The following is a 21,741-nucleotide window of genomic DNA, read 5'->3' on the forward strand; positions in this document are numbered from 1 at the left end:
CAGTGCAGCCGCCTTGCTTCCAATGTCTACATGTACAGTGGGATGCGAAAGTGTGAGCAACCTTGTTAATTGTCATGATTTTCCTGTATAAATCGTTGTTTTTATGATAAAAAATGTCAGTTAAATCTATCATATAGGAGACACACACACAGTGATATTTGAGAAGTGAAATTAAGTTTATTGGATTTACAGAAAGTGCACAATAATTGTTTAAACAAAATTAGGCAGGTACATACTTTTGGGCACCACAAAAAAAGAAATGAAATCAATATTTAGTAGCTCCACCTATTGCAGAAATGACAGCCTCTGATTGCTTCCTGTAGCTTCCAATAAGAGTCTGGATTCTGGTTGAAGGTATTTTGGACCATTCCACTTTACAAAACATTTCTAGTTCATTCAGGTATGATGGCTTCCGAGCATGGACAGCTCTCTTTAACTTACACCACAAATTTTCAATTATATTAAGGTCTGGGGACTGAGGTGGAAATTCCAGAACGTTGTACTTGTTCCTCTACATGAATGCTTCAGTGGATTGTGAGCAGTGTTTAGGGTTGTTGTCTTGTTGAAAGATCTAGCCCCGATGCAGCTTCAGCTTTGTCACTGAGTCCTGGACATTGGACTCCAGAATCTGTTGATACTGAGTGGAATCCATGCGTCCCTCAACTTTGACAAGATTTCCAGTCCCTGCACTGGCTACACAGCCCCACAGCATGATGGAACCACCACCATATTTTACTGTAGGCAGCAGGCGTTTTTCTTGGAATGCTGTGTTCTTTTTCCTCCATGCATAACGCCCCTTGTTATGCCCAAATAACTCAATTTTAGTTTCATCAGTCCACAGCACCTTCTTCCAAAATGAAGCTGGCTTGTCCAATTGTGCTTTAGCATACCTCAAGCGGCTCTGTTTGTGCTGTGGGCGGAGAAAAAGCTTCCTCTGCATCACTCTCACATACAGCATCTCCTTGTGTAAAGTGTGCCGAATGGTTGAACGATGCACAGTGACTCCATCTGCAGCAAGATGATGTTGTAGGTCTTTGGTGCTGGTCTGTGGGATGACTGACTTATCACCATTCCTCGCTTATGTTTATCCAAGATTTTTCTTGGTCTACCACAATTCTAACTTGAACTGAGCCTGTGCTCTTCAATTTCCTCAATATGTTCCTAATTGTGGAAACAGACAGCTAAAATCTCTTAGACAGCTTTCTGTATCCTTCCCCTAAACCATGACAGTGAACAATCTTTGTCTTCAGGTCATTTGAGAGTTGTTTTGAGACCCACGTGTTGCTACTCCTCAGAGAAAATTAAAAGAGAAGGACAACTTACAATTGACCCCCTTAAATACTCTTTATCATAAAAGTATTAAACTGTGTATGTAGGTCAGGGGTCACTAAGCTAACCAAGCCAATTTGAGTTCCAATAATTAGTTCTAAAGGTTTTGGAATCAATAAAATGACAACAGTGCCCACATTTATGCACCTGCCTAATTTTATTTAAACAATTATTGCACACTTTCTGTAAATCCAATAAACTTCATTTCACTTCTGAAATATCACGGTGTGTGTCTCCTATAGGATATATTTACCTGACATTTTTTATCATAACAACCAACGATTTATACAGGAAAATCATGACAATTAACAAGGTTGCCCAAACCTTCGCATCCCACTGTATATTTTATTATTAATACAATAAATAAATAAGAATAATAAAATACATGTAAACACATACAAATAAATAGTATGTTTCTTACAGAGTAAAATTAGCTGTAAATTATTTTCCTCCTGTGTTGCTGTCATTTACAGTAGTTAGTAGAACTGACAGGTTTGTGACTAGTCCATCTGTGCATGGGGGCTTTTCATTGTTTTATTTATTCTTTGCAAAAGCACTCCCTGGAAAGCATCTATACCAGGGGTAGGCAAACTTTTTAACTTGGGTGGTCTCAGCACCCACCAACTGCATTGTTGGTGGGGTTGCCCGGTGGTCAGGGGCTTTTGACACGAATGATTCGGTTTGATATCCAATGTGCTAGGAGTTGCAGTCTCTTCTCCTGACCCCTGGACAGCACTTTGTAATAGGCACAGAACAAGCTTACCAAAATCATTTATGCTGCTAAAGCGGTCCTGGCTAAATTGTTGAAGAGTTTCCCCTCTCCTAGGACATTGGTAATGAATATTAACGAGATATATGCCTTGAGCGCATTACTCTTTATTTAGCAAACCCGATAAACTTCTTAAAATACATACACACAGTCTATCTATCTATCTATCTATCTAGTTGTTGTAAATAAAGTTTTTAGACAAATGGGTACTAAAAATTCCTATCACAGATAATCCTCCACAAGTCTGAGACGTCTCAATATGATACACCTGTGCTTTTTCTACTAGGATGTCTTTTTCCATTTAGGTCCTGGACACTTGGCCTTTAAAACCAATGAAACATTGCAGCAACACAGCCGGTTTCTGATACACCTGTGCTTTTTTTACTAGGATGTCTTTTTCCATTTAGGTCCTGGACACTTGGCCTTTAAAACCAATGATATATTTTTCTCCAAGGTTTCAATGTTACCTGCTAGGAGTCGCTTCCCCCTCTTTTTGCATTAAGATATTTGATGGATTGCGCACTATCAATATTTTCTTTAGGGGATCCCCTACATCTTTCCATCTGGCCTAGACATGGTGGCACACCTGTGTGTTCTGGTCAATTTTAAAAAGATTTACATATATATGTGTTTGTATTTTGGTCATTAATAAAATTTGTACTTTTATATATAATTTATTTCCTCCTGCTTCCTTAGTCTTACATGTTGTAAATAAAGGTTGAGTTACACCTAAACTCCTAGAACAAGCAGAAAAATAATGTAGGGTAGATAACAAGTAACAGGGTACAATACCTTACAGAGCTCTGCAACAGCATCAATGACTTTACAGTCCTCTTCATCTTCCAGCTCCCCATACAGCTCCCTCTGCGTCTCCAGAAGTTTATGGTACTCCTAGAGAAGTCACAGTGATTGGTAAATCATGCCTGTGGTGTACTCAGCTAGAGTATTGCATAAGGATACCTGCAGCTACCTTAATAAATGCATCAGCTTCTGCAGACCCCTCTGCCTTCTGCAGGAAATAAAGCCGCTCTTCTTTCTGGGTTTTTCTGAGGATCTCAGCAAGTTTACTGCGGTGCCCCAAATGTTCCATTATCAGAGCTTTAATCTGATGAAGGCAGTCTGAGAAATCAATGACAAGAATTACCAAATGGAACACTAAAGCACTGTGTGGTTAATCTGTACTTAACAAAGTTAGTTGTTTTGTCCAAAATGGCTAGACATAGCCCTGTAGTAAGAAGTATATATTTGCAGAAGTGGTTAAAGGAAAACTTGAGGTGAAACTAAACTGATGAGATTAGCGATTGTGTCAATCCTAAAGTTAGATAAACTGGGTTTATTTAATCTAGAGAAAAGACGCCTTAGAGGGGATCTAATTAACATGTATAAATACATCAGAGGGCAATATAAAAGCTTGGCGGATGAGCTTTTTGTCCCTAGGCCTTCTCAAAGGACTAGAGGACATGATCTGTGCATGGAGGAAAAACATTTTAGCCATTTATTTAGGAAAGGGTTCTTTAAAGTAAGAGTGATTAAGATGTGGAATGCATTGCCACAGGAAGTAGTTATGGAAAACTCTATACCTGCATTTTAAGGGGGCTTAGATGCTTTCCTTGCGTTGAAAGACATCCATGGCTACAATTACTAGGTAATGCCTAATGAGGTTGATCCAGGGATTTTATCTGATTGCCATCTGGAGTCGGGAAGGAACTTTTTTCCCCTTTTGGGGCTAATTGGTCCATGCCTTGTAAGGGTTTTTCGCCTTCCTCTGGATCAACAGGGATATGTGAGGGAGTAGGCTGGTGTTGGTGTAGTACTTTGTTCTCTGGTTGAACTCGATGGACGTATGTCTTTTTTCAACCCAAATAACTATGTTATAACTATCCTCCTACTCCTAAAAATGACTTTTAGAATCCTGCTGTTTTATTTTCTGTTTATCAGCTATGAAAAGAATGTTTAATGCTGACACTGTCTTTCAGTGTCCAAGAAGCTAAAATATATGAACTATTGACCCTTTTTTTATCTATCCCCTACTCTCACAAGCAATCCTCTGCCAGGAGAGTGTTTTATGGCTGTAACTCCTTATCAGTGAGGTTTATGGTTCAGTCCAACTTAAACCTGTGCACGCATGATCAAAGTCATCTGAGGCAGCGAACTGGCTCAGCCAAAAGTCATGCATGTGTACAGCTGCCCCCGAACCCCGACTTGCAATCGATCCACCTGGCAGATCAAATTGCCCAAGTGACTGCCAACTTCATTGTCCTTACGCTGCCCCCACATGCCACTCCGTCATCCCTCTGACTCCTCCGCATAGAAACAGGGCACGTCATTAGCTACACCGCTTATTTCACAGCTGTCAGTGCTGGCCCAGCAATGTCGCCGGAGAGATTGGGTCCTGATCCCCGACGAACGACGTCAGTTAGCAGTGTATACGGGCTTTTAGTCCCGACTTCAGAGAAACTGTCACTTGCATACCTAAATGTTAACTCTTTCATGCAGAAAAAGAAAAAAATGGAACACAGCCTAGTTATTTGTATGCATAGCACTGTACATACAATGCACGTCACCTCGGGTACCCTTTAATTTAACAGCAACATAACACACCTTTAACCACCCTGGCGTTCTGATTAAATCGCCAGGGTGGCTGCGGGAGGGTTTTTTTTAAATAAAAAAAAAACTATTTCATGCAGCCAACTGAAAGTTGGCTGCATGAAAGCCCACTAGAGGGCGCTCCGGAGGCGATCTTCCGATCGCCTCCGGCGCCCAGAATAAACAAGGAAGGCCGCAATGAGCGGCCTTCCTTGTTTTGCTTATATCGTCGCCATAGCGACGAGCGGAGTGACGTCATCGACGTCAGCCGACGTCCTGACGTCAGCCGCCTCCGATCCAGCCCTTAGCGCTGGCCGGAACTTTTTGTTCCGGCTACGCTGGGCTCAGGCGGCTGGGGGGACCCTCTTTCGCCGCTGCTCGAGGCGAATCGCCGCAGAGCGGCGGCGATCAGGCAGCACACGCGGCTGGCAAAGTGCCGGCTGCGTGTGCTGCTTTTTATTTCATTAAAATCGGCCCAGCAGGGCCTGAGCGGCAGCCGCTGGCGGTGTTGGACGAGCTGAGCTCGTCCAAACCGCTCAGCTGGTTAATACGATTAGTGGTTTTACGTAGGCTTCAGATGAACAGCTGATGTTGCCCTAATCACCTGACGCATTGATGGGTCTTCACACTGAAAAAGCTGAGCCAGAATCCCGTCTAAAGCAGCCCCGGCGAAAGAATGAAATATAGATTTCAAGATGCCCCCGGGGAGACAGCTATCGGATTAACGCACTGAACCTTAACAAAATCTCAATGAAACTGCAGGTGACAACTTTTCATGCCATGCAGAGAAACAGCTCTTGTGCCGAGCGGCTGGTATTAAGGTTTTTAGAATAGATCTCGCTCAATGTTTTATAGAAACCGTATTTTTGTCTCCTGAAAGAAGGGAAAACACATTGGAAAAAAGAAAAAACATTTGAGCATTGTTGATGCTTTTCTATTTTGTTTTCTTTGGAAGAAAAGTATATTTTCCACCCATTCATACTGTCACAGTTGGTGACTCCATACGCCGAGAGAAGGGATGAATGAGCTGAGCCACCCGAGAGAGCAGCAGAGATCTAAACAATAAGAGGCACAGTGGCGGTACAGACAGGAGAGCTGGTGGTGCAACAGACTGTGCCTCTGCCTATCACTGAGACGTCAGCAGACCAAAGCGGAGCTGCCCTTGTTTACACCACCAAGATCATGGCTGTCAGCTGGCAAAATGGAAGCCAAAATAACAAAGAACTTAAACCCAAAATTGAACTTCATCCCAATTAGTAGCCGATACCCCCTTTCCCATGAGAAATATTTTCCTTTTCTCAAATAGATCATAAGGGCAGTCTATATGGCTGATATTGTGGTGAAAACCCTCCCACAGTGTTATGTCCGTGCCATGATTCCAGTCTGTGAACCTCGTTGCAGTGCGGGAAATAATGGCTATTTCCAAATGCCAAACAAGCAGTATCTCCCTCTGTGCATTTGCAGTTGTGCTCCTAAGTTGACATACCCTAGCAGAATTTATGATTTCTTTCATTCTATGCATCATTTTTCACAGACAATAAACGATAACAAAAACTTTTCTTTCACTCATGGTACTTTCACTCATGGTTAGCGGTTGTCTGACGCCTTTATTGTCAAACAACTGTGTTTACTCCTTAAAATCATAGTCACTACACAAAATACCCAAATGACCCAGATCAAAAGTTTACATACCCTGGTGATTTGGCCTGATAACAGGCATAAACGGGTTTTAACGGCTGTTAAAGGTAAACACCTTCACCTGTGATCTGGGTATGTACAGTATAAAAGGTCAAACATTTTCTGGACTCCTGACACACCTTTGCCTCTTTCATCCAGTACTGCAACTATGTTTTTTGGATTCTTAGTCATGCAAAGTTAAAGCAAAATGAATGTCAAAGGATCTGTGGGAAAGGGTAGTTAAACTATCTAAAACAGGAAAGTGATATAAAAAAATATCCAAGGAAATGAGAATACCAAACATTTTAGCCACAACTGCCAGAAAAATTGTTCAGGGTGCAAGGAAGAACCTACAAAATAACTCCAAGTGAAATATAGGTAGAAGGATGGGCTGCATGGTCGAGTTGCCAGAAGAAAGCCATCATTATGCAAATGCCACAAAGTATCCCGCTCACAGACAAACCTCAAACCTTCTGGCACAAAGTCATTTGGAGTGATGAGACTAAATTTATCTTTTTGGCCACAACCATGAACGCTACATTTAGAAAGGAGTCAACAAGGCGTATGATGAAAGGTACACCATTCCTACTGTGAAATATGGTGGTGGATTGCTGATTTTTTTTTTTGGGGGGGGGGGGGGGGGGTAAGCTCCAACGGCACAGAAAATTTGGAATGAAGTGATGGCAATATAATTGCAGCAAGTTATCAAAAAATACTGGAGGAAAATTTGCACTCATCAGCCAGGAAGCTGATCATGGGATGTACTTGGACATTCCAACATGACAATGATCCAAAACACAAGGCAAAGTCAACACATTGGCTACAGCAACATAAGTGAAGGCTCTGGAGTGGCCATCTCGGTCTCCTGACCTCAATATCATTGAGCCACTCTGGGGAGAATTTCACATAGCTAAACAGCCTAGGCTAAGCATCACTGCGAAGGCGGGGCTATATACCAATATACAGTATTATTTATTTATAGAAAGTGTTTCGGATGCTGAAACCAGGAAAATAACCATAGAATCGGGTACCCTGAATAATTTACTGCATTCTACTCTATGTCACTATCGTGCCTCTTTAGGGAATTACATTCATTTTGACTGATGAAGGGGAAGGCGACTGCAAAACTCATCATCCGGCATTTCCTTCAGGAGTTTCTAATTACAAACCCTTCTGCAGCTGAGAGCATCAATGGACGGTAAATACGTACCCAGCCATTTCTCCAGCACAGGAGGTCTGCAAGGCTTATTATGTCTTTTACTGACAAAGCTCTCATCCAATTTAAATACTTTAATTAGTTATGATATGGGACTGTGGGCTGCCTAGCCTGATATTAAACTAAAGGCTGTCTCCTTCATGCTTAGTCAGCTATGCATGTTTAAATTAGCAATTCCACTTAGCCTGTGGAAAACTGTAAACAAATAACAAGGCGGTTTTGCATCTCTAATTAAAGAAGACATTTGACAACAGAAGATACTTAAATGCAGAAGTCCAGGAAATGGGAAATGCCTATCCAATGCTCCCCGTGCAACGATCCATCTTACAATCTAATGAGGAAGGCTGAGGAGCCGAAAGCCTACTCTTATTCTTTTTATTTAGCCAATAAATGGTATCATCCTGATTCAAAACTTCTTACAATCTAAATAAAGAGATGTAAACCTCACAAAACCTCCCCAGGATGAGATATCACAAGATGGCAAAGGCTGACCTTTGTAGGCAAGTGTAATTCTTGCCTTGGCTGCTCATGCTGACCTACAAGTCCTAGCTTCTTTTGGAATTCCACCCAGTGGCGTAACTAGAGGGTTGCAGCCATGGCTCATGACTTGGGCGCAATGCCTGCCCCGTCATCCCTCATGCTGCACCCCGATGATGGGGGATGCCTCACTATCTATACTGGGAGGGGGGGCTATTTATACTGGGGGACACCTCTAGCTTTACTGGGGGAACACCTCTTACCACCTATACTGGGGGGCTTCTTATATTGTGTGATACCTCTTATCACCTAAACTCAGGGGCCACTTACATTGGGGAACATTTCTTACTACCAATACAGGGGGGCTAATTATACTGGAGGGGGTACACCTGTCACTACCTATACAGAGGGGACACCTCTCACCACTTCTACTGGGAGAGACTTCCTCCCACCTATACTGGGGGGGGGTACTTATACTGAGGGACACCTCATTACCTATACTGGAAGGGGGTAAGGGGGTGGCTGCTTGTATATCTTGAGGCAAGTGGCTACTTAATAATTCTATCTGGATGCCTGTGACTACCTAATATTTGTATTTATATGGACCTATATGAGCCTTTTATCTGGAAGCATGTGACTTTATTTCTTTAATTTTGAGGCACTTAATTCTAATGTCTAGGGGACCATGGGACCAATTTATGTATCTGGGGGACATAATACAGTCTAGTATTTGGGTAACCCAGCTGCTTAATTCTAAAATCTAAGGACAAAATCCCAATGCAAAAAAACACACACAATAACGAATATATGCAAGAAATGGAGCTGTGATGGGGCAAGGGGGTCAGACCGAGAAGGAAGGGGGGTGCAGTGTTTGCCATAGGCGCTATATTACCCAGATACGCCTGATTCCACCGTATACTGGGCTGGAGAGAGAGAGAGAGCAGTGTTATGGGCACAGAAATAATTACATTTTGGCAGGGCTGAGCAACTTGACAATGCTCTAAGAGGCATAAGACTATGAAGAGTATCTGTTATTATTTAGATGAGTGTTTCTGAGTGTTACCTTGCCTTGATTGTGAATGAAAGGACCCTTATGTTGAATAAGGAGGCAAACCTGTCCCCCGATTCCCAATGTAGTGAAAGCCCAAATCAAATGATGGCTACAACTGCACACTGGTGACAAGTCTGTAATACCTGGTCACTACTGATGGGTCTCTATCCAAGTTCAGTGAAGGCGAGATGCCTTTTGGGATGGGAGGTGTGGCCTCTTGTCACCCCTCCCAATTAGGACATGGGGACAGGTTCAATGTAAGGGAATGGGGTTCATGTGGCAGAGGGATGTGGTTTGGACAGCAGGTTTCCTTGGAGACGGCACAGGAAATCTTGCCAATCATTTAAGCACAGCTCTCTAGAAGTGCTGGTCATGTAACCACATAGCAAAAACAAAAATTAAGAAATGATTGCCTTTTTTAACATTTACGCCTATTCCTTTTAAACCTTTTATTGGCGTTACTGTAAAATCAGTCATTGTTATTATTTAGTATTTATATAGCGCTGAGATCTTCCACAGTGCTGTACAGAGAGTATATGGTCTTGTCACGTATCTGTCCCTCAGAGGGGCTCACCATCTAATCCCTACTATAGTCATATGTCTCTGTATGTATCATAGTCTAGGGCCAAATTAGGGAGAAGCCAATTAAATTCTCTGTATGTTTTTGGTGATGTGGGAGGAAACTGAGTACCCAGAGGAAACCCACACATGCACGGGGAAGAACATACAAACTCCTTCCAGATAGTGCCCTGGCTGGGATTTGAACTGGGAACCCAGCGCTGCAAGGCGAGAGCATTAACCACTATGCCACCGTGCTGCATTATTTATCGGTGGACAATTCGGGGTTGATTTACCACATTTTTGCCTTTATTTATCCTATGGCTATTTCAATATAGGCACTGTACATCACAGTTTAAACACTATATGAGCTGAGAGAATTGTCATTTAAAGGGTTAATTGTATTTTGCTGAACTGTATATAATGCATAAGCAGACAATGACCTTAGTTAAATTGAAGTCAATGCACCCAACAGCCCTCCAGCCACTCAGTATAGCATTCAGCTTTCCAACATGTATGGTTACCGAACCCAGCAGAATACAAGTACAGTATAGTGACTTTCAACTTCTAAAACATTAAAAGACCAAAATAAATAAATATAGATGTGAAATTCATGACACCTGTCTTTTCATGCAGTCCAACATACATACAGTATTTGATAAGCAGTTAAGACAATAAAAGGTACAGAAAATAAGGACATTTTATACAAATTATATCGACTTTAAAGTACATTTCAAATTCAACCTGAAAATGAATGACCTTAAAAAACAATGCAACAAAATTAAAGTGTGCATTTCCAAAATGAATTTTAAGTGATACAAAACTCTGACATAACATTCAATAAAAATGTGTTTTCCTACTTTTTATTACCAGTTATCATATTTGTTTTTTCTGCGCAAGTAATATTGTCTGTCTAAAAATTCCCAAAGTACAGTTAATCTGCTCTGAAAGCTGCCATTGTATTTTACTGCAGAACTGCTGTATTTATATATGAAAATGTATATAGTTATCACTTCTCAGCTTCACACTTAGTAGAAACAGACAAAAGCTCAGGTTCAGCACTTTGCTAATGTTTACTAACAGTATCTGACAAAGGAATGTAAACAAAAGATAATGTTATCACCTCTTCCAATGCGGCCAGAAGCTGCCCAATGAAGCGAGCTTTTCGCTGAAGAACAAAGAGCTGTGTTTAGACAAGAGCATACATAAAGAAAAGCAAATCTGACCTTAACCTCCCTGGCGGAAACCCCGACCTGAGCCCGGGGTAGGAAAAATGAGCTGCGAGCGGTAAGCCCGACCTCAGGTCAGGGTAGGGAATGACCTGCTTTCTATGCTGATTAGGAGTTCCACGCACGATCGGCGCTGTGCAGCGGGACTCCAGCCCCTGTCCCCAGCTGTCTGCAGCATTTCTGGCCGCCAGGATCCTCACATCCCTGCTCTTGTTACAGGGACCCGGCGGGCAATCAGTGCGGCGGTTGCGGCGTGACATCGTGGGGGGCGGGACTAAGTTTAAAGTAGCCATGAACCTTTTTTTATGCCAATGTATATATATATATATATATATATATATATATATATATGTATATACATGTATATATGTATATATGCCTGGATTTTGACTACTCTCTGCCTCCCACCTGCACTGACTTCTGCCTGGATTTTGACTACTTTCTGTCTGCCGCCTGCACACACCTCTGCCTGGATTTGACTACTCTTTGCCTGTTTCCTGCACCGAATTCTGCCTGGATTTTTTTTTCATCATATATTTTATTGTAAGTGAAGAAGGCATTACAATATTAGAAAAGTAACATTGGAACAATATAACTCATGCATTAAGAAAATGCAAATATTGGTTACATAACCAAGCTAGATCTTGTCTAGTACATAGAAAGAAGAAAAAAAAATCCCTATAATTCACTCCAATTCGGGTCGTCTAACATTAGTTGTTTTAGCTCAACCTATAATAGGTAACAACTAACGGAAAAGACAAATGTGGAATGTATCCTGGTAGTGGGCCAATATACGCCCTAGGTACATGTACTAATGCAAAAGTGAATTCAAGGAGAGAATCATACAAATATTAACTCACTGAGATCCATAAGGGATCTACTCTTATATAACACAAACTGAACCTCAGGAAAAGGTATACCAGGTGGTCAGCGTTGACCTAAATGTCAGGCGGACATCCAGGAGCTAGGGAGAGTATAAGCATTGTGATCACTCAAGGTCCTAAGTCTGACTCTGTGTTCCATGGAGAGGTTCCTATTAACCAGGGATAATAATTGGGATATTGTAATTAGCTCAGCTGATTTCCAGTTGCTGGAAATTAGGGAAAGAGCAGCTAGAATTATGTGTAAAACTTGAGGATGGATATTTGATGGGAGTTTTCCTAAATCTACCAATAATAACGCTAGTTTAGGAGAAATGCGGAAGGATCTCAAAAATAATCTTTTAATTACGGATTCAACCAGAAGCCAAAATGTGTGGATCTTAGGGCATTCCCAGAGCATGTGTAATAAGGTTCCAGTGGTGGTGGAACAATGCCAGCATAGGGGGGAGCTATCAGCTGAGAACGAGGCAATTCTTCTGGGAGTGAGGTACCACCTAAATCAAATTTGACGTGAGTGTTCCCAATGCAAATTATTTTTTAGAATGTTTTAATATCTTTAAAGTAGCTTGGAGGAGTTGTCGCTCTGAGATACTAATATGTAGGTCATTGGACAAAGCTAATGCGTACCTTTTAAGCGGGGAGGTAGTGATTGTTGTCATTGCCTCATACCAAGCTGAAATGCCTCCCCCTACTCCTTTATGTCCTTTGCCATTGTGTGTTGTTAAAATTTGGCTATGAATTTGGGGGATGTTAATATTGTTAGTTTTAATTAAATTAAATATCCTATGATATGTAATAAGCTGGGATTGGGGAAGTTGGAATTCCGTCTGCAGTTCTTCAAAGGTTTTAAGTCTAGATCCTGAAAATAATATATTAAGAGATGAGATATTGGCTTTGGACCAAGGAATGAGATTTAGATGTGGTGTGAGGAGGGAAAGAGCTGACAGGGAAATGAGTGGGCTATGCGAAAGAGGGGAGTTACGGGAGAATTTAACAAAGTGCTCCCAAGCGAGAAGCTTGGCTTGTATAGCAGGGTAAGGGGAAGTTGGAATTTTTGCACCTAAAAGGAAGCTTCCAGGACCTGTCTAGTATTTTTTTTTTGAGCAAGTGTTGTTCTATTTCTGCCTGGATTTTGACTACTATCTGCCTGCCGCCTGCACCGACCTCTGCCTGGATTTTCACTACTCTCTGCCTGCCCCGACCTCTGCAGGATTTTGACTACTCTTTGCCTGCCTCCTGCACCGACCTCTGCCTGGATTTTCACTACTCTCTGCCTGCCCCGACCTCTGCAGGATTTTGACTACTCTTTGCCTGCCTCCTGCACCGACCTCTGCCTGGATTTTGACTGCTCTCTGCCTGCCTTATTTGTACAGTTTCACAATTTTTTAAGTTTATTCATACATGTAATTAATTTAACAAATTTGTCTTCTAGTCTTTAATTAATATGCAGAATGTCTAACAGGCTTTAATTCTGGCATATTTTGGTGAGTTATGACTTAAGAATTGGAGGCCTACATTTCTTGAAAAGCAATGTATCGCTTTTGACTCATAATTCCAGATAGAAATGCACCGCCAGTGAGGTTAATTAGAACTTTAACGTTAAATTATTTGTGAGATAAAGCATTTACATTAATACAATGCTGTTCATTGCCTGCAGTTTGTCTCTTTTTAAATTACGCCTTCCTGGAAGTTCACCGGGGGCGTGAAGAAGCACATTTGAACTGGGCATGTGCGAGTTCTGAACCATGCATGCCCTGTGAAAGGAAGTGTTCTTGCCCACCAGCTTTCCTTCAGTCACGAGTAGTTTCTTTTACTGGGCATGTGCGCACAGTTCAGAACTTATGCATGCCCAGTGTGTATGCACAAAAATGGGCGCGTTTGGCCAAGAGGATTTGACTGCCTGGTCATATCATTATTAAGACAGTGCGGAGAATGGGAGGGACCACAAAGACAATGAACAGCAGTTATATCATTTGCGTAAAGTGATGCGTCCCACAGGCCATAGAATTTAAAAGTTTTAATTCAGTTCAGACACCCTTTAAACTTTTACGGAACGCTTGTTTGTTTCTTTGTTTCTCCATACTGAGTTTTAACCATAAATTCTTGTGTTTGAATCAGGCAAAGCTACTTACCTATGAAGAGAGATCCTCAGGAGGCTTCCCACCTCCTCCTGGAGACCACGCTCGTACATGGTGGGGGGCATGCCCAGGAGAACGCATCTGACCAGTGGCGTAACTAGAAATCACTGGGCCCCCCTGCAAAACTTTTGATGGGGCCCCCCTTGGCCCACATGGTGTGCAGAAAACGTGTGCAGAAAACTGACAGACAAGTGTGCTCCCAGCCTCAGCTTATTACACTCACTCTGTCCATCTCTGATGGAGCAGAACTGACTCTGCAGACTTCTCCAGCATCACTACAGTACAGAACACTTGGGGAGGGGTAGAGAGGTTGGGGGCTGGGCATTGCACAGAAGAGCCTGCTGCACACTGAATAGTATTGTTTGATTCGTTATCAGTGGCTGAACAGATGCAGTCAATAGAACAATTGTGCAGAGAATAGAAGAAGTTTTTCCTCTCCTTGCCCTTAGTTGTCAGTCTCTCAGGATGAGGCTTCTGGGCCCCCCTGCAGCAGCATCCCTTGCAGGGTCTATTGTTACGCCCCTGTATCTGACAAGTTCTTGTGGGATATGTTCAGAGGGTCCATGCAAACCAACAGTGTGGGCGATTCAGAGGCTTTGCTCTTCATAGGTAAGTATCTAGTTTTTTTTTTTTATTGCATCTGCCTCAGGTTCTCTCACATGATTAGAAAATACAGTACCTAAAATCAGTTCGGTAATCATACACAGTTTTCGGCACTAAGATTACAGAACCTGATTGTATGGTATAACAAAGTAATTGTAGAGCGATGCGTGTGTTTTGTACCATAGAAGGTTAATAATATTTACATAGTTAGTTTGGTTGAAAAAATACATCAGTCCATCAAGTTGAACCAGAAAAAAAATAAAAAATAAAAAAAACACACCATCCTAAGCCTGCACATATCCCAGTTGGAAGGCGAAAAATCTTCCATGGCCTGGGCCAATCAGCCTTAAATGGAAAAAAATCCTTCCAGACACCAGATGGCAGTCAGATAAATTCCTGGATAAATTCCTGGAATTAGTTGCCCGTCTTTGTACCAGATATTGTATTGCATACCCGATAACGTAACTGTTTAATTATTGTATGGTATAGAGTTTAATTTTCCATTATCTTTTCTTATCTTCTGAAATAAACACACGCATACCTAGCTTATGTGATTAATGCCGATTGCTAACAAAGTTTGATCTTTCATACATTAATCATGTATGTCCCTCTTTGGCGCACAATAGCACAGCACACTTCAGCAGTGGTGAGTGTATGTTTGCGTTGGCACCAGATCACAGAGGTTACCCTTTGATATGTTCAGAGCATAATAAAGATTGCAAATTACCCTAGGAAAGCGTGTGTCAGAAGCCCTATTAACAATAGCGCCTCTCTAATGTCCTCGGCATAAAAGGCTGCACATAATTACTCACAGTGCAGCTCAAAGAGTCTTTTTTTTTATTTCTTTTTTTTTTTATTTTAATGCTAATTCTAAAGTTGCAAACAAAACTAATTTTCCGTTCGTTTTTCAATAGTTTTTTCGATTGATTTTCATTCAGTTCTATGAAAATCAATAAAAAAAGATTAAAAAAAATAAAAAAATCTATCGAAATTCAGATTGGACATGTTGGAAATAATCTGGCAGGTAAACATGCCAGAAAATTGTATGGTGTGTACCTTGCATAGCAAGCATCAAGTAATGTTTTCATTGTGGACAGGTATAGTGATTGCATACTGTCATTGGTAAATTGATGACCGTTTCAAGGGCTCACTTGCAACGGAAGGGCTGGCATGGACTGGCTCGTTTACGAATTTCACTTTGTGCAATAAATCCTCATACAAACACCAGATGGTTCTTGGCTGCCTCTGCTGAGAATCTAGTGTGTGTACGGTGGCCCGGATGCGTAGTTGCCAGATCGTCTCAACCAGTGTAGGCAGAGTCCATTGTTCTCCTCCTTCCCCCTCCTCCATCCTGCCCTGAACAATCATATCTCCGACTCCCTCCATAGCAACAGGACTGCGCCCCTAACCTGTCGCCCAAAGGGATTGAGTCCTGTTCCCTGTGGGGTACAGTGAATGTGTATACTCTAAGGCTAGGTCCACACTAGTCCGTGACAGAACAGATCCGTTTTAAATGGCTCCGGTTTGGTAATTTATTTTTCCTCTGTTTTTAACTTTTTATGCATGTTTGGAGCATACATTTCCAGTCCGTAAAAACATATGCCGGGGGGGGGGGGAGGGGGGATCCAAACTGGAGGGGAAGCAGCCAGGACAGGGATGACAGTGATCGGCGGGTAGGGGGCTCGCCACATACTTTACATTTCAACTAATTTTGCACAAATAGCTGGAGAGGGAGCGGGGACGGGGACCCAGGTGAGGGAGTACCCCCCTCCCCGCAGACTGATGTCACCCCTGTCCTGGCTTCTTCCCCCTCCAGCATGGCGGCCCCCTCCCCACTCACAGGCTGTGACACAGAAACAGATCCGTTTCTGTGTCCAAAATTGCCTGTGTAGAAGGGCATCCTGTTTTCTATTGCCTGCCACTACCCCTCCGTGTATCCAGATCCATGTGCGGTCTGGGAAAATGCTGCAAATCCGGACCGTCCGTTCAGGTTTTTAAAACGGGTCCCCTGAACGCAGACAGATCCGTTTTTTTGGTTGGGTGAAGACGGCGGCTATTTTTAACATTGCTATCCGTGGCTCCGGTTTTGATCCAGGCTGAAAAACGGAGCCACGGATGTTTTTAGAGCAAGTGTGAACCGGCCCTAACAGAAGAGTTGTGATAAGTGCTGGCTGGAGAGAGACAACAGAGTGGGTATTGTAGCAGGAGGGCTAACAGAGAACCTGGAAAAGTCCCGTCAGAAATCTATATCACCCAGGCTTCTCTCATTTACGGTACATGTGATCCACTCCAGGAATCCACCTGTCTCTGTCATCAATTAGCATTCAGGTGGGTTGTGTTAAATAGCGGAGGCTTTCTCACAGTCATTGCTCTGTAACCTGGGGAGCAGACAGGCTGTCTGACTGCAGCTAAAAGGATGCTTTAACTGCTTCCAGACAGGACTAATTGAAGTCTACACCAATTGGGACATGTTATCCCTATCAGGGCGTAGATTTTAATTACTGCGCTGTATGGTCCCGCTGCTCGCGCCGCTCTCCCACCACTGCAGCCCACTCACCCTGCCATCGCTATGGCAGCAGAGACCCGTGAGCCGGTCAGGAGCTGAATTCATTGGCTCCTGGCCCTGTGAGCCAATCACTAGTGCTATAGTGGGAACCAAGTCTTTCTGGCTCACACTTAAGGTGGCCACTAATGATCCAATCTTTTTCATCCAATCTTACCAAATCTATGTAGTAGAAGGGTAAACTGAGTGAATATACTGAATGGATAATTTAGGCAGTGCCCTTATATTACATCGAAATGGTAAGATTGGATGAAAAAGGTTGGATCATTAGTGGGCACCTTAAAACTCTTTGCCCACTGGGAATAAGAGCTCAGTGTGACAGGACTTACAGGAAGCTGATACAGTCAGATACTTTTACTAGTTGTATTTTAAACCCATTTTTAGAAGCAGAAGGGAGTGTGTGTGCCCATAGCCTGTACACTGCCCTTTCCATCTATTATCTTTATCTTCTTTGTCGGTAACTGTATACTGGTGCGGTGAGGATGGATTGATTGTAAATATGGATATACAAGTGCTGTGTTCATGGGATGATTGTCCATGGGGTAGGGGCAAAAGGCTGGCTGGCCCTAAAGGCCCCATGAAAACAATAGTGTGGATCCCCCTGATTTGTGGTTTAATCTCTGCACCTAATTTTTTTTTATTGAAATCATAATAGATTGGATATCAGCATGAATATCCTGGATAGTGCTCTGGGCTCTGCCTCTGACACAGGAGACAAGCGTTCGAATCTCAGCTCTTCCTGTTCAGTAAGCCAACACCAGGGGCATAACTAGGAATCACTGAGCCCTCTTGCAAAAATGTGGATGTTTAAACAGGAAGTAGTATGTGGCACTTAGAAATCGGACCTCAGCGGTGGAACGCATGCCTGTGTCCCTGCCGCCGGTGCTGCAACCTATTAATGCTGGAGGGGGAGCGCTGAGGGAGTGCCCAAGGTGAGGGAGGGGGTGTGGCCCCTCTGCCCGCTGATGTGGGGGCCAATGCTCTCCCCTCATACTGCGACCCCTCCTGCCCCCCAAAAGGGCACCCTCGTGGGTGCAGGGGCTGCAGCTCCTATTGTTACGCCACAAGCCAGCACCTATTTAGTGAGGAGACCTTGGGCAAGACTTCTTAACACTGCTACTGCCTATAGAGCGCACCCCTAGTGGCTGCAGCTCAGGTCCTCGAATCCGCCAGGAGAAAAGCGATATACAAATACTGAAATTATTATTACAATGGACCCTTGGTTTGCGAACATTTGTTCCGGAAACATGCTTGTAATCCAAAGCACTCTTATATCAAAGCAAATTTCCCCATAAGAATTAATGGAAACCCAGTTGGTTTGTTCTACAATCCCAAAACAGTTATAGTAAAATTGTATAAAATAAAAATGTAAACAAGACTTTCACTATAACTAACAGAATCATTGCCACCTGTTGGCTCACCCAAACTTTTTTTGAGTGTGGCTTTAAAAGGAATCTGAAGTGCAATTAAACTTATGATATAATGATTTGTATGTGTAGCACTGCTAAGAAATAAAACATTATTAGCACAGATATGAGTCTCATATTGTTTTACAATACAGGAAGAGTTAAGAAACTTCAGTTGTTATCTATGCAAAAGAGCTTCTCTAGCTCTGCTACTTGGTGGACAGCACTGTCTTTTGAAGAATTTATTTCAACTGTCTCTCATGGTTTCTTCTTTGTTTATGGTATTTCTGCAGATAAAAGCTGATAGGGTCATTAGCTCTGCTCTATGAAAACATTTAAAATGCTGAGCGTATTGTGGAAACTGCAATTATTAGAGAATGATGCAATGTTATATAAAAAAAAAGCTGTATACCTAAAAATAAAAATATGACACCATTTTCTTTGCTACAAATGTTCTATTAATTATCCGTACTACACAATCAACTCATTATATCATACTTTTTTTTTTTGCTTCAGTGTCACTTTAACAAGAAACTTTTGAGGATTTCATGGAAATGTGACTTTGCACAGTCTCCACACTCAGATTATGTACAATCCTGCAGCGCCAAAAGGACAGGAACTATCGGCTCAGTTGTGATGACGTGATGCATGTAGACTTCTTTTTTGGTTGTATATCAAGACGTTGCTTGTATATCAAGTCAAAATTTCACAACATATTTTTGCTTGCATAGCAAATCGCTCTTAAACCAAGTTACTCGCAATCCAAGGTTTTACTGTATTATCATTTACTTGTGGATAGTTCACGAAGCACTGAAGGGGGCAGTCACACTTCACTCACCCTTGTTGTAGCGTGACACCTCTTCCCAGAAGGCTTTGAACAGGTCCGTGAGATTCTTCTCTTTCTGCTTCACAGTAATCTTCTTCTTGATGGTCAGCTGCTCTAGAGTTTTGGAGACGGCATTGAGGCGGCACTCACTCTCCTCCTGTATCTGATATTTCAAGGACTCCACCACCTTCGCCATGTGCTCCCAACGGATCATCTTTTCTTGGATCTCCTGCAAGGTTCCAATACGTATGTCAGGCATGAAATGGGAGTGTGAGCTATAACATGACCGCTACACACACACACAAACTATCCCAGTGAACTGTTCTACTGCGGCCACTGCACTGGCTCCTGCTTGGATGTGGGCCATGGCGGTTACAGCCAACCACCACCTCTTCCATTTTGATAAGCTGAGGTCACGTGGCTGAGGCTGGATTACATGACAGGGTGTGGTGGAGATGGTTGTTGGAAGAGGCGAGATTAGGACAGTATGATACCGCATATACTCGAATACAAGCCGACCTCGTATATAAGTCGAGTCCAATATTCAACCCTCTTAAGCTGGAATTTTTTTTTTTTACTAAAGTATACGTCTACCCAGCAAAGTTAATGGCTGCACTTGGGGACCCAAGTGCTGCAATTATTAAATCCCTTTCATGCAGCCCAGACCCCCCCCCCCCTCCTCCCTTAATTGTTGTGGCCAGGACTTTCACACCTGTGTTTTATTTTTTATTGCCATTTCCTTTCCTTAACCACTTGAGGACCGCGGGCTTTACCCCCCTTAAGGACCAGACCCTTTTTTTCCCATTCAGACCACTGCAGCGCTAAAGGTTTATTGCTCAGTCATACAACCTACCACCTAAATGAATTTTGGCTCCTTTTCTTGTCACTAATAAAGCTTTCTTTTAGTGCTATTTGATTGCTGCTGCGATTTTTACTTTTTATTATATTCATCAAAAAAGACATGAATTTTGTCAAAAAAATGATTTTTTTAACTTTCTGTGCTGACATTTTTCAAATAAAGTAAATTTTCTGTATACATGCAGCACGAAAAATGTGGACAAACTTGTTTTTAATTAAAAAAATCCCATTCAGCCTATATTGATTGGTTTGGGTACAAGTTATAGCGTTTACAAACTATGGTGCCAAAAGTGATTTTTCCCATTTGAAGCATCTATGACTTTTCTGACCACCTGTCATGTTTCATGAGGGGCTAGAATTCCAGGATAGTATAAATACCCCCCAAATGACCCCATTTTGGAAAGAAGAAAACCCAAAGTATCCACTGAGAGGCATGGTGAGTTCATAGAAGATTTTATTTTTTGTCACAAGTTAGCGGAAAATGACACTTTGTGACAAAAAAGAAAAAAAAAAGTTTCCATTTCTGCTAACTTGCGACAAAAAAAAATGAAATCTGCCACGGACTCACTATGCTCCTCTCTGAATACCTTGAAGTGTCTACTTTCCAAAATGGGGTAATTTGTGGGGTGTGTTTACTGTCCTGGCAATTTGGGGGGTGCCTAATTGTAAGCACCCCTGTAAAGCTTAAAGGTGCTCATTGGACTTTGGGCCCCTTAGCGCAGTTAGGCTGCAAAAAAGTGCCACACATGGTATTGCCATACTCAGGAGAAGTAGTATAATGTGTTTTGGGGTGCATTTTTACACATACCCATGCTGGGTGGGAGAAATATCTCTGTAAATGACAATTGTGTGTAAAAAAAATCAAACAATTGTCATTTACAGAGATTAGGTGTATGGCGAGTTCATAGAAGATTTTATTTTTTGTCACAAGTTAGCGAAAAATGACACTCAATTTCCGCTAACTTTTGACAAAAAATAAAATCTTCTATGAACTCGTCATACACCTAACAGAATACCTTGGGGTGTCTTTTTTCTAAAATGGGGTCACTTGTGGGGTTCCTATTCCGCCCTGGCATTTTACGGGCCCAAAACCGTGAGTATTCTGGAAACAAATGTCTCAAATGACTGTTCAGGGGTATAAGCATCTGCAAATTTTGATGACAGGTGGTCTGTGAGGGGGCGAATTTTGTGGAACCGGTCATAAGCAGGATGGCCTTTTAGATGACAGGTTGTATTGGGCCTGATCTGATGGATAGGAGTGCTAGGGGGGTGACAGGAGGTGATTGATGGGTGTCTCAGGGGGTGGTTAGAGGGGAAAATAGATGCAATCAATGCACTGGGGAGGTGATCGGAAGGGGGTCTGAGGGGGATCTGAGGGTTTGGCCGAGTGATCAGGAGCCTACATGGGGCAAATTAGGGCCTGATCTGATGGGTAGGTGTGCTAGGGGGTGACAGGAGGTGATTGATGGGTGTCTCAAGGTGTGATTAGAGGGGGGAATAGATGCAAGCAATGCACTGGCGAGGTGATCAGGGCTGGGGTCTGAGGGCGTTCTGAGGGTGTGGGCGGGTGATTG

General features: G+C 42.5%; 1 protein-coding gene across 2 annotated transcripts in view; it reads right to left on the bottom strand.

Annotated features, from left to right (window-relative positions):
- EVC (EvC ciliary complex subunit 1) overlaps nucleotides 1-21,741 on the bottom strand; it is a 142,937-nt gene that overhangs the window by 45,226 nt on the left and 75,970 nt on the right. For both annotated transcript variants that reach the window (XM_068277257.1, XM_068277247.1), the window contains 3 exons: nucleotides 19,322-19,538; nucleotides 3,069-3,217; nucleotides 2,891-2,989 (listed from right to left, as the gene is read on the bottom strand). In XM_068277257.1, coding sequence (XP_068133358.1) covers nucleotides 2,891-2,989; nucleotides 3,069-3,217; nucleotides 19,322-19,538 — 465 coding nt within the window. The remainder of the gene's footprint in view (nucleotides 1-2,890; nucleotides 2,990-3,068; nucleotides 3,218-19,321; nucleotides 19,539-21,741) is intronic.

This window comes from Hyperolius riggenbachi, chromosome 1 (assembly GCF_040937935.1).
Source record: "Hyperolius riggenbachi isolate aHypRig1 chromosome 1, aHypRig1.pri, whole genome shotgun sequence".
Lineage (NCBI taxonomy): Eukaryota > Metazoa > Chordata > Amphibia > Anura > Hyperoliidae > Hyperolius > Hyperolius riggenbachi.